This window comes from Polypterus senegalus, chromosome 1 (genome assembly GCF_016835505.1).
Source record: "Polypterus senegalus isolate Bchr_013 chromosome 1, ASM1683550v1, whole genome shotgun sequence".
NCBI classification, from domain to species: domain Eukaryota; kingdom Metazoa; phylum Chordata; class Cladistia; order Polypteriformes; family Polypteridae; genus Polypterus; species Polypterus senegalus.
The window spans coordinates 73,562,499-73,576,076 of NC_053154.1; the positions used below are offsets into that span (position 1 = coordinate 73,562,499).

Consider the following 13,578-nt stretch of genomic DNA (forward strand, 5'->3'; position numbering starts at 1 on the left):
TTCAACTTTATTCATTTACATATTTCTCTTCTTTACCAGTTTATCCACTGCTGGGCAGCCAAGTGAGAACGAGACCTATCTGGACATCACTGAATGCAATACAAGAACCAATCCTGGAAAGGACTCCACTTTATTAGAAGGCAAACCTGTGCTCACTCTTACAAGACCCAGTTTGGGGATGCCCGTTTACTTTCATATATAAGAAGAAAAACAAAAAACACAATGCAAGCATGTGAACATTCCACACAGACACAAAATTCACATCCAGTCATCTGCAGTAGATGTAATTAAAAGAAGTAACTACTTTTAATTATTAATACTCACCCATGTTCATAAATCTCCAGGAATATAAAGACTGCTAAGAAAAATAAACACAATGAACTACCCATAATATAAAATGCTTATTCACTGGTTCTCAAAATATAAGGGATAAAAGAAAAGATCAAAGTTTCAACAAATAGTAAAACATGACAAGCCAGGTAACAAACTAAAATAAGTAATCAACTGTGAGCAGTTTAGGAATTGTTTAAGTACAATGGCCACTCCTAAATTAACACAAGTACATCTTTTTCAGTTTATTCAGAAATGCAACAACATTCCAATTATACATTGTTTTTGTGATCTGGAATACTGTGGAATTTACATGACTATTACCAAAATGACACTTCAAAGCGGGGTTTAAATGGCCCAACCATGCTTCCATTTTCATACCCGATTTAGTACGCTTGGGAAATGTAAAGGTAGTACATTGCCGTTCTCAAAAGAATGAGTACAAGGCAGGTAACTATACCATTCTCTAAGGGAGAACTCCAAGGAAGCAACAACCAGAGTGAACATCACATTTGGGTACCAAGAATGATGCAGAGTCAAACAAGACCAAAGTAAAGAAATAAGCAAGCATATTTAGCAAATAAAACCACCAAAAATAGTCAGTTTCATTTAGCTTCATTGACTTGTTGTAGATTGAGTTTAATTTTTTTCCAGGCTCTCAATTTAGAAAATCATTACATGTTAAAAAAATAAAGCCAATAAAAGTAGCACTTCAGCGGTTTCATTTGTAATGGTGTAACTTCAACACATTACAACTGCACAATGCTCAAAGTGAAAGTCCGGCAACATTTCTGAAATTCTGCACTTAAAAATCAAGTCCACATTTTATATCTTAGGTATACATCTTTACTGCTTTTTAGAAGACAACAAATTTGTCATGAAAAGCATTGCCTAAGGTATTGCTTTCCTTTCAAACAAACTTTCATACAGTGTTCATTCTTTCCAAACATCAAATTTACCATTTTATTCCTGTATACTTTTCTTGCACAGCTATTTTAGACAAGTTTATGTGCCCTCCTAGGTAGCTGGCATACTCTGCTTGATGATAATTTTCTGCCTGGTGCCCCTGGCATTGGGATCTCCCAGTCCTCCTAGTCCACCACCAGCAGTGTTTGGAAGTCCGTGCGCTGTAACATATTTCTTATAAGCTTCCCGTATGATCTTGAAGGCACGGATATTAGAATATGGGATGTCAGTAATGGGATCTCGGTAAAGGGCTGGCTTATGGGTAACTGGACAGATCTCCTTCACTGGTGCACGCAATTGTCGAACCCTGGGGAAGCACTGCTCAAATGATTCATCATCGCTGAACGTGATAAAGGTACGTGAACACTTCCCAGTTGACGTCTGTGTCCCAGGCGGCAGACATTCTGATATACCTGCAGAAGATGACTGCTGGTTGTCTTGATCCAGTCTGCAGGAAAAAAAAAAAAAAGAATAATGAGAGAACAGTCACGTCATAAAAACGGGATCGTCACAGATTACAAAACACTGATGACAAATGCCCTAATCACAATATCTAGAGAACCAAAGAAAAGTCATAGTAGCAAGTGAGGAAAAAAGAAAAAGACTTTTTTAATATTCTTTTAGTTTCTTGTTTTTGTTAAAGTAAAACTAAAAAGTTTGTCTGCATAGGTCAATGCCTAAAAGAAAATAGTCCAATATACAATAAACAGGGAATGGATTAAGGTAATATAAAAACAAGTGGAATAAAAGGATCTAGGAATAATATAGGACTGATACAAAATTATCATCTGATCTGGCAAACTTGTGCTGTATTCATGCAATGTTTAGTTGTGCAAAGCTTACAATGAGGGGGTAAAAAATACACTATGTAACTTCTGAAATAGCATGCGTGTGATAAAACAGCACAGAGTACAATCGACTATTGGATAATTGGGGATTTCATTTTACCCAAACCAACCATGAGTCCTATCACATACATGGTTAGATTATTAATCCATAAAACATTCAGCAATGTACTGTGATACATGCAACTTCAAAATGTCTACACACCCAAAACTCTTTGAATTTTTACATGTTACTGTGTCAATAACTGAATGGTATGCATTTATAGAAGTGTATTTTCCAATTATCTGCTGAAAATATTTCATAACTTTAAAGGGACATTGTTTACAGAGGATATATATTAAAACAAAAAATTCCAAACATCAAAGTTAGATTGCTACCCCATGAGTTAATGTCTAGGGAAAGGATCTTTGGCAGCATTTACAGTTGCAAGTCTGCTAGTACTGGTCTCTCTCAACTGTGTGCACTGAAAGCTAACTTTTTTCTTTTTTTATATAAAGTAAAATTCTGTTAAATTCCTTGTTGTACAATTCTGTCAAATTTCTTGTAAAGTTTTAAAATGATAGCAGTCATGATATAAAAATTTCATAGGATTTAAGAATTCTGACTGGGCACTATAAGGACCTTTACTTTTTGTGCCTCTAGCTATTTTTGAGCAGCTCTGGGTCACTGTCAAGGTGGAAATTTAAATTTTGCATCAAATTTATTTTTATTTTGGAGTACAAAAGTTTGTTACTGTGTCCTTTTCATTTTTTTTTTCTTGTCATGGCTAAAACCCTATTTTTCTAATGAGAAAGGTTTGCAAAGCATGTCCTTTATAAACATTTTTTCTTTCTGTCTAGTTATTAGTGCAAGACCTCTCAATGCTTTAACAGACTTACAAGGGTGATACACTATTTCATGTATGTTTTCGCTAGAAAATGCTGTAAGTTTCAATACCCCCTTACTCTGCACACACAACAAATAAGTAATATGTAGAGGCTGCACTGTAAATGACCCATGGGGAAGGGAAAAAAATTCTAAAGCATTCCTCACACATGTTGAGTTAGAAATATTGTGATATACTATTTTGGCCTCAAGAGCCTTTTAACTCTTTTCTTTAACATCTTGTTGGCCTCTTAACATTCTCTTTCTCGCTTAGGCATGTATCTGGCAGGATAGCCAGATACTGTATATTGAGGAATTTGGAAGCAATATACTTCTTACTAAAACTTCACTTTGCTTCAGAGGATATCCAAGGGCTCTGAAATATATTAATCCTGATCAATGTCATTTAGTAACTTTGTACCCAAACTCATCCAAAAAGCACCACAGTTCTTTCAGTGGAACTTTGCTTATTCAGGAGATACTTTGCAGTATTTCGGTATTCAAAAAGACAAACTACTAAAAATGGGGAAAAAAAAACTAACTTGGTATGCGATTTTGACAGCAACCAGTTATACCTGGTCTAAAATACAGCTGCTACTACAAATATATCAGTGAATTCCATATCAGGGGTTGCATTTAAGACTTAAACTGAAAAGGAATATATTGAACACCTATAAGAATTCAGCTTAGAATGATGCTAATGCCATTATTCTATCTGATACTGATAATATGAAAAGCCCATTGTGCTGATCAGAGTTAGCAATACACCTCAAAATTTATAATACTGTACACCTTTATTAGGTACAGTAGATGTGTAGAACAAGCTGATAGCTGAAATTTGTCAAACAGAATTTTCACCACAAAAATAAATTGCTAAAGCAGCCACTTTAACACAGGTTGAATATCACTAACTTAACTCTTTTAGGGCTGAATATTTTTTTCCAGAAAAACATTGTTTCTGAAAAGCAATAGTTTCACACAGAAATCAACATTAAACGTCTGTTGCTGCATGCTGTGGCTGCCAGTTTGTCAAGAATGTGCGGCAGGCTTGCTGCCAGGTTGTCTTTGCGTGGACGGGGCAGCAGCAGGGGGTCATGGTCACAGTGCATTGCAATCTGGTTTCAACCTCTTACCATTGTTAAGTGGCAGTCTTTCTGGCAAACATTGCCATAGGCGTGTCAACTACATGAACCTGTCCAGCACCACGATTAGCTGGGGACCAGTCAGCTGAAGCTGGAACCTCACATTCATTTTCGATCACTTGTATCAAAATTGGTGTCCAGAAAGTCATCGTCCAGTTCAGAGGTAATAGGCAAAACTTCGTCCATGCAATATTTTGCTTTACACATTCGCTTTGATCTCTCACCATTATGTCAGTGCCATTTTTGCCGTTGTTTGTGCCGTGCTACTCACGCGAGTGCAGGGAATCTCGGTCAAACCAATGAAGCTAACTTTCCTTCTAGCAACGAGAGTCCAACTAAAAGATAATGGTTGGTTTTGTCACAGTTTACAGTTGATTACCATTGTCAACTCCTCCTTTTGACAGAAGTTGACATCAGCCCTGAAAGAGTTAAAATGCATGGGACTGGAAGTTATTTCGGAGTTCAGATATTTTCAGATTTTGGAATATTTGCATAATGAAATATCTCGGGCATGGGACCCACATCTAATCATGAAATTTATTTATCTTTCATATACATCTTATACATATAGTATGAAGGGAATTATATACTATACTTTTTAATAATGTTGTGTATGAAACAAAGTTTGTGCACAGTAGCATCAGTAGAATACCCATGTCAGCTGTTAAACAACAGCAACAGCAAACAACTGCTGGCTTCTAGTCTCCACTTACGATGCTGTGTGTTGATTACAAAGTTACATCACGCAATGAATACGTACGTACATCTGGGTGGTTGATAACAAACTGGTGCCAATGGAGCAAACAACACTATGGTTCTTCAAAGCTGTGAAAATGCCGCACACAACTTTTAAACTGGGGATCAGAATTGTGTGATTCGTATTTTGGTGCTTTACAGGGGATTAAAGAAATTTAGTTGTAAATGGTAAGTTCTGGTTCATGTGATATTCACAATCACTTGCCATTTAAAAAGAAAAGGGAACATTGGCCTGACATGGGTAATAGGAGACAGGTGTGGAATTTTCCACTTATGGCATCACGTCAGAGCTCAAATTTTTGAAGCATTTTGGATTGTGAAATAGGGATGCTCAACCTGTATTCTGTAAATGCCTTTTAAGATGATGTAAGAATTTGCCCAAGATGTACATGTAATTTTTGAAGACAGTAATCATTTGTCCAACTAATCATCAAGGTGGAAATCAACAGGTAGTTACATTTATGTTTCCCTAAATATAAAACTATGCATCCATTCGTTTATTTACAGAATCTAGTAGTCAAATTAAAGAATAAGATCAGTACTTCCCCAAGTCCAACTGTGGCAAATATTCATTTGCCCTGAAAACTTGTTTTGTTAATTGAGATAATAATCATACCAAAATATGGCAGTCAATGGAACACTTTAGCAAATAAGAAAAAAAGCCTTAAAACATACTTAATATACACAGATCCAGGTTGAAAATATTCAGTTTCTAAAAGCACAGTTTCTATGTTTCTTAGGTATATTGATGACAGGAAAAGTTAAAAGCAGCTAATTTTTAATCACAGATCTTTGGCACCATCTGTCCTAAAGGAAGGCTATGTACATATTTGCTTCTCTGTTCATAGTGCCTAGTCTGAATGGAGATTTCACGTAAACAAAAGCCAGTATGACAGAAGCCATAATGCAAATCTGAAGCGTTAAAGAGTAGAAACTCAAAGTTATCTGCGGCTGTTTTGTAAAACATTGTCTTTCAAATGTAGATGCAAGAAATGTTGCACCTAGTTTCCATTGAAATCCATAAAGTATATGAATAAATAGAATAAATGAGTTGAATAAGTAAACACTACTGCTACACTGAGCTTATTAGTACTGTATTTGTTCAGTGAAATTTATTGGGCCATCTATCTAGTAATGTGTCTGGTGTGGGAAAGGTAAACTGGATAACCTATGGAAACACAACAGAAAAACTGGAGATTGTGCATGCTCCACACCGTCTTTTGGAATACCAAGTCACCAGTAGTAAGAAATGGGCTGCTGAAGCTAACAAAATCAATTCACAAACTTACTTTAACAAAACCTGTCCATCTGATCCATCCAGCTTTGATTGCTTTTTGTAGATTCATTTCAGAAAACAGAAAAATGCTTCCAAAACTCCATGATTGATGATAGCTAGAAAATTATCTCAATCAGTAACAGAAATGCCAGCTTAGCAGAACAAAGCAACCAGTCTTTAATGTCTAGCTTTTCAGCAATATTAGCAGTAAGTCCCACTCTCTGCATTAAAAAGCATTTATCATGCCTCAGGATCTTTAAAGTTTTGTAGGCAAGAATGGGAACATTATGATGGGGCTGAGGGCCAGTGGAACAGGAAGAAAAGCATATAGAAAAGGTGCAGTTACAAAAATAAAGTGCTTTTTATTGTGGCACAAAAAAAATCCAAATATGCTAACTGCACTCTCTTAAAAAAATCAAGACAAGGGTATTGCTAGTACCCATTATAACAATAATTCCAGCCATTCATAGGCTATTTGCATAACTGAGCAGGAGAGTCCAAACTGGTTTTTAAAAACGCCCATGATGTGCCACCTAAGGTATGAAGCCACTTTCTCCCATGATACATATACATATATGCCTTGAAAAAGTTTCTGCTCACACACTATTGTTTGAGCCACCAGTCATGCACACACAAATACATGACAGCATTCACTTCTCACTGCCAACACAAAGCGACAATTGCACAGGCATTCAATGTTTAATGTATCCAAACAAGATACTTATGGTTATATCAACCCCAACCAGTTACTCTCCGAGCGACACCACCCCCTCCCCAGTGAGAAGGTATGAGGAGTGTTCAATAATTTATATACACGAGTATCATGCCTTTGGGTTACATATTTGAACTTGGCACTGGAGATCACAACATGTCTTGAAATACCAAACACAATATTAATTACCTCAAACGTCAAGCACTGAAAGAGAGAGGATGGCAAGCATATCTACCTGCAAGTCTATAAAGAAACTGGCTAACTGGCAGTATTTATCTTTCATTAAATTGCTTACAAAGGAAGGGAAGAAACCAACGTAAAGCACCTTCATTCTATATGATGAAGTTTTGGGCCAAGCAATTTAGATGAGGCTGGAAATTGATGTATGATGACCTGCACATGGGGCATCCAGAGAAGGCATCTTCCCAGGAAATGTGCCAAAAAGTAAAGTCCAGGAATATGGAAAATTAACATGTTTAGGTTCATGTTACAGTCCATGAACTAGGCATTTCAGCTTACACAGTTTCAACAATCATCCAAACTCATTTGATTATGTCAGATGTCTATTCCTGATGGGTTCCACCGAGTGTGGAATTTGGTCATGTGATGGGAAAACTGCACTACAAAAAGGAAAGGAAACATGCAGATACATAAAGAATATGCAGACTGCTGCACACGGTGACTAGCTCATGATTTGAACCTTTTTTCCTTATTAGAAAAAAACTAATGCAAGCAACATTATGTCAACAGTCTGGAATGTCTTTATACTAAATACAGAAACTAATGTAACTGTTGTGAACTATGCAAGGTAAGGATTCCGAGAGACCTTAGAAGCATGTCAGTTTTTAAATTGATCTTTTTTAGCATTTGGGATCAGAAAATCCAAAAGACCGCCATAATTTGACATAGACAAGGACTTAAAGCATGCTAACCTGGGTAAGTAAACGCTGGAGGAGGTAATACCAGATAAACTGAATACTGACTTTTCTTGTTGCATGCTACAAATGTGAGATTCCTCCATACCCTCTGCAACACTTTTAACACTTTGTGGTGAAATTGTACCTGTCAGCTAATTAATCAAGAAACATACTATCAACAAAAAAGACAGAATTGTCAACCACTTAAGTTTTAGTTACCATAACTGCAACATTGCACATGTTTTAAACCAACCCAAAAAACTGATTTTTTCAATGCTACAAACAGTGTAGCACACTCTCTTCAGTTTGTCAGGCCAGTTAACATACAGTAGCTCTAGCAGCACAACCTTGTAATTCCTGTCCTCGCATGAAACAGAAGATGCTAGAAACTGTTAAAAACAAAAATAAAAAGCGTAGACTAAGAAAGAAACAGCTAGAAACTTCCAGATGGTTAACTTCTTTCTTCCCGCAAAGGGGTTCCCATTTATCTTACATTACTTTTCAATTGTGTTAAAGAAGAGACTTTATCTTTGTAAATACTCCCTTCTCTTTCTGAACTCTGTTACGCAACCACCTGCTTTGTCTCATTTTATTAACTTTTTATAAAGAATATTCAAAAGAGGTTTAGTTTGAAGATTTTTAAGTACCACTGTATCTGCCAAATAATACAAAGAGTACACGTTTTGCCCTTATTGACACTTATCAGTTGATTGAACCTTGGACGTCAGCACCTGAGGTAAAGCCTCTGACATTGTGCCACAGCGGCTGCTTAAGATCAGTGTATTACATTCTTAGGTTGCAATCTGATTATCTGGGCGGTTACCTACAAGGTAACGCTTGTGGATGGTCATATATGAATGAGATATACAGTCAGGGCCATAAGTATTTGGACAGTGACACAACTGTCATAATTATGGCTATGTACTCCACCAGAATGGATTTGAAATAAAGCAATCAAGAGGTGATTAAAGTGTAGGTTTTATGCTTTAATTTAAGCGGTTTACCAAAAATATTGTATGAGCCGTTTAAAAAATAGCCCCCCATTTCCAGAGTCTCAAAAGTATTTGGACACTTGACTGACAACCTGTTCCATAGCCAGGTGTGAGCAGGTCCCTCATTATTTCATTAATGATTAAGCAGGCAGAAGGTCTGGAGTTGATTCCAATTGTGGAATTTGCATTGGTAAGATGTCACTGTGAACTCTCAATATACGAGGCTTATGGTTTCTAATGGGACAGGAATGATAACCACAGCAATTCTAGTAACAGTGCAGACAAAAAAAATAGTAAGATACACAAAAAGTATTTCTGTCAGCACAATGTATTGTTAGCTTCAGTATGATTATGAAAAGAGTTTATAGTAAACACTTTTAATAGGCAATAGTTTTATAAACACAATGTTTGCAAATTAAATTTGAAGCAAATAAAATTACCCAAATAACAGCATATAAAAAAACAGTTACAGTCTTTCAGTCTTACCCTTCTACATCAACATTTTCCTCTTTGAGATGATTCTCCGAAATTATTGGCATCAGCACTGAATGATATCGAATAGTAGGGCCATCACATCGACGTTTCTTACACACCTGTTTCTTTTTATCAGCTTCCAAACGCTCGTAATTCTCTGAGGAAAGAGAAGGTTACATTTATACATCTTATATATGCAATGTGTGTGTAATAATACATACATACATACATATACACACACACACACTTTTTATTCATTAAAAATAAATAGAAATCAGTAACAAAATTGAAAAGAGAAAAGAATCCCTCCCACTCTCTCCCCCCCCGACCATTATCAAAAACAGTAGTGAAAACAAAGCCTCACATGGTAACAAACCAGATATAAAAACAGGTATCACAGTTCAGGCTCTTAAGGGTCAAAAGAAGCAGACACCTAGACCTTTTAAAGCAGAAAATATTTGGAGGAAGGAGGAGGAAAGAATAAAGAAAACAGATACAAGAGTAAAAATTCCTCATTGAACTTGAATTTGAAAGGCTACCTGCCAATGCAGTGAGAAAAATGAGGGTAGACTGATTATGCCACATTGGTCCTGTGCCAATTCTATTTCTAACAAAGTGTCAAATGTGGATAAAGTATGATGTGATATGGTCAAAGCAATTTCTGCAGTATCTCAGGATTGCAATTAATGCAATTTGGGAGAAGCCTCCAAATAAATTTACTAAGTAAAGATCAAATTTTTGTCAAGTGAAATAAAAGAGAAGGAGAGGAATCACTGAGCTAATGGACAATTTAGGTGGGAAGCTATCTTCATTTTAATAGATTCAGCACAAGCTGAGGTTCAGAAACTCAAAGAATTATCAATTTCTTTAAAAATATATTGTGCATCATGCATCTTCATCACTGGTTTAACAGCCATTTTCCAGTTTACTTCAAATCTTTTACCTCCACTGTCTGTGGTCCTCACTACTCTTGGATGGTATGAAAAGAATTAGTATCACACCAAACACCACCACCAACAATGTCTTCTTCCGTCATACACTCTGCCTTCATATCTTGATAGACACCTTTACCCAATGCTCTTTGGCCTTTTGATCCATACAACCAAACACCTTAGTTTGCTTCCCCTCAGCACAACACCTATGACCTTCATATAAAGTCTTTCTCTTAACTCAGCATTAGCTTTCCCCTCACTCTATGACATTCCACACATCCACTGGATCATTCATTTCTATTTTCTTTTCAGGTTTGCGTCATGTTCTGCCTTCATTTTTTTAGCCACATCTCATGCTTACAGAGAGCAGCTTTCATAAACTTTATCTTTAAAAGCCAGAATGGGGGTTAGCTCCATGCATTTCTTCCATGCACCTCTCATTTAAAACTCAACATGTCACCTCAGTAGCAGAACATCCATTCTTTTCCCAAAGCAATCCCTTTTACACTTAACACTAGAATTACCAGAGCCTGCGAAAAAACTCGTAGATCCGTCCCACCTTAAATCGCTACTTAAATCCGTCCGCACCTCTCCCAGCGTCTTTTGTCCTGTTAATGTGCAGATTAAAGAGCAACAAGCAGTCGGCTATTCCATCCCAAAATGTATAAATTGGTATGCACTGTTAGTTAATGAGATTGTTATATTTTCATGTGGGATGCTTCTTTTAAAATATTTTTTGACAACTGAGACTGCAATTAACATGAACAAGTGTCCTTATAACTGTTATTTTTAAGATCCATAACACACAGACAGACAGAGCACTGCGTAATAGAGAGACAGACAAACAGGCAGAGAAGTCACTAAATAAACAGGGAAAGTACTGTATAATAGATATATCAAAAAACAGCTAAGGGAATAGTTCTATAGATAGATAGGAAGGAAAGGCATTATATGATAGGCAGACAGGAAAGCTGCTATATAATAATAAAATTACTGTTATTACTATATAGATAGACGGAGTTCATAGTATAATAGACAGACAGAGAAAGCACTGCTAAATGAAAAATATGCAGGCGGGGGGTTAGAGCGTGATCGTCATTGAGAAAATAAAACTCAAAAAAGGAGGATGCAACATCGACAAGCTTCTGTTCCAAGACAGCCGCTTCCCCAGGAAAGTAAACTGTGTCAGTGTCAAGTGCCCTTTCAATGTAATAGAAACCACAACATATAGAAAAGTGTGCGCAATGTAGGAAAGACGGTTCTTGTACGCTCTAACCCCGCCCCCCCGCCTGCCTGTTTGCGTGCCACTTCTACTCTGACTCAAAGTAACAGCGTGCGCGTTACTTAGAGTAAGATCGGGGGAGAGGGGGAGGGGTTAGAGCGTGTGAGCTTATTCAGTGTGGCAGGAACAACGCACATGTTGATCTTTTTTTTTCTTTCAGTACATGTGCCATCCCTGTTTATTTAGTGACTTCTCTGCATGTTTGTCTGTCTCTCTATTACGCAGTGCTCTGTCTGTGTGTTATGGATCTTAAAAATAACAGTTATAAGGACACTTGTTCATGTTAATTGCAGTCTCAGTACGCTTGTTAAAAAACATTTTAAAAGGAGCATCCCACATGAAAATATATCAATATTATTAATTGACAGTGCATACCGATTTATAAATTATGTCCGTTTGAGGTTTTTATAAAAAAAAAAAAAAACTTTCTTCTCAGCTGGGAATCGAACTCAGGTCTCTGAGGCACGGCAGGAAGGCTGTGACAGCATATCTTACCGCTACTCATGGGAGATGTATCATTCTTGAACCTTTTGTTAAAGTGTTTATTTGATCTTTGGAAACCAGGCTTCATATATTCTATAGTTTATGCCTACATTTTGTAACATTTATTACTAAAATATGAAAGTTTCTGTTTTAACAATGTGTTTATACAGATTACTGTAGAAACTGAACACACATGAAATGCGTGTGTTCCAAAAACTATTTCCACTCTAAAAATCTGTGATATATATTTAGATATGCTTACATTTAAAATCCGCAATGGAGTGAAGCCGCGAAAGTCGAAGCACGATATAGCAAGGGATCACTGTGTGTATGTATGTATATATATATATATATATATATAAAAACAAAACGAAATTGGTGGAATTATGTTGCCACGTGCAATAACATTGTAACATAGGTTCGGTGCGACACAGCTGAAGGATTGCAGACCCCTGCCCTATACTATTTATAACATTGGAAAAAATTCAAATACAGTACACACTGTAACTTAAAAAAATCGAACTCTCAGAGGATCTAGTCAATAACATTTTAGAATAAGCTTCTATATTGGGAAAAAAGATACTCTTCCTTCCTTGCTGATTCAAAGATTTGCTTTGTTGATTGTCTCTCCTCTCTTTCCTTTGGGTGGGGATTGAATTTTGGTTTTATTAAGTTTAATTTGATTCATAAGAATTGTTATTTGCTTTTAATTAAAACTGATAAAATAAAAAGCATTAAATGTATACTTGTAACTTTTTGCTTTGTTAATTTTTCTGTAATTGATTGCACACTACGCACGTCCTTAACCTTTTCCTCAGCTGTCCCCAGACAGCCGACAACATTAAACAACATCTTTGCAGAAAAAGGCATCACTTCCGAGAAATAAAGTGATTTTTTCTTCTTGGGAACTGTGTGTCTAATCTTGGATGGTAAAGCAGCAATGCATATGTGATTTGTTTTTTTTTTTTCATCCATCCATCCATTTTCCAAACCGCTTAATCCTAACTACAGGGTCATGGGGGTCTGCTGGAGCCAATCCCAGCCAACACTGGGCACAAGGCAGGAACCAATCCTGGGCAGAGTGCCAACCCACCGCAGGACACACACAAACACACCAAGCACACACTAGGGCCAATTTAGAATCGCCAATCCACCTAACCTGCATGTCTTTGGACTGTGGGAGGAAACCCACGCAGACACGGGGAGAACATGCAAACTCCACACAGGGAGGACCCGGGAAGCGAACCCAGGTCTCATAACTGTGAGGCAGCAGCGCTATCACTGCGCCGCCCGATTATTTATTTATTTATTTATTTATTTATTTTTAAGTATTGCAAGTATTGCTTCAATAAAGTAAGTTACTTTAAAAAGTAATCTGACTATGTAATGCACATTATTTATTTATTTATTTTTTTTAAACTTCTCACTCTTACTATTTCTTTTCCTTCCTCCTCAAATTTGCAATTCATCTGCTATTGATCTCGGGGTTGGTTAGTTCTGACCTTTCCAGTCCAGTCTAATGATAAAACTGATAAATAACTAAAACAGTTATTGATGCATGACCCATGGAAGACTTGGAAAACAGCTATTCAAAAGGATGAAAAAT

At 36.7% G+C, this 13,578-nt stretch overlaps 1 protein-coding gene across 1 annotated transcript in view; it reads right to left on the minus strand.

Moving 5' to 3' along the window:
- Nucleotides 1–111: 111 nt before the first annotated feature.
- The window catches only part of vps72b (vacuolar protein sorting 72 homolog b), a 29,345-nt gene continuing 15,878 nt past the window's right edge, over nucleotides 112–13,578 (minus strand). The window contains exons 6-7 of the mRNA XM_039750745.1: nucleotides 9,288–9,432; nucleotides 112–1,744 (exon numbers count right to left, since the gene is read on the minus strand). Of these exons, the coding sequence (XP_039606679.1) occupies nucleotides 1,348–1,744; nucleotides 9,288–9,432 (542 nt within the window). The 3' untranslated portion in view covers nucleotides 112–1,347. The remainder of the gene's footprint in view (nucleotides 1,745–9,287; nucleotides 9,433–13,578) is intronic.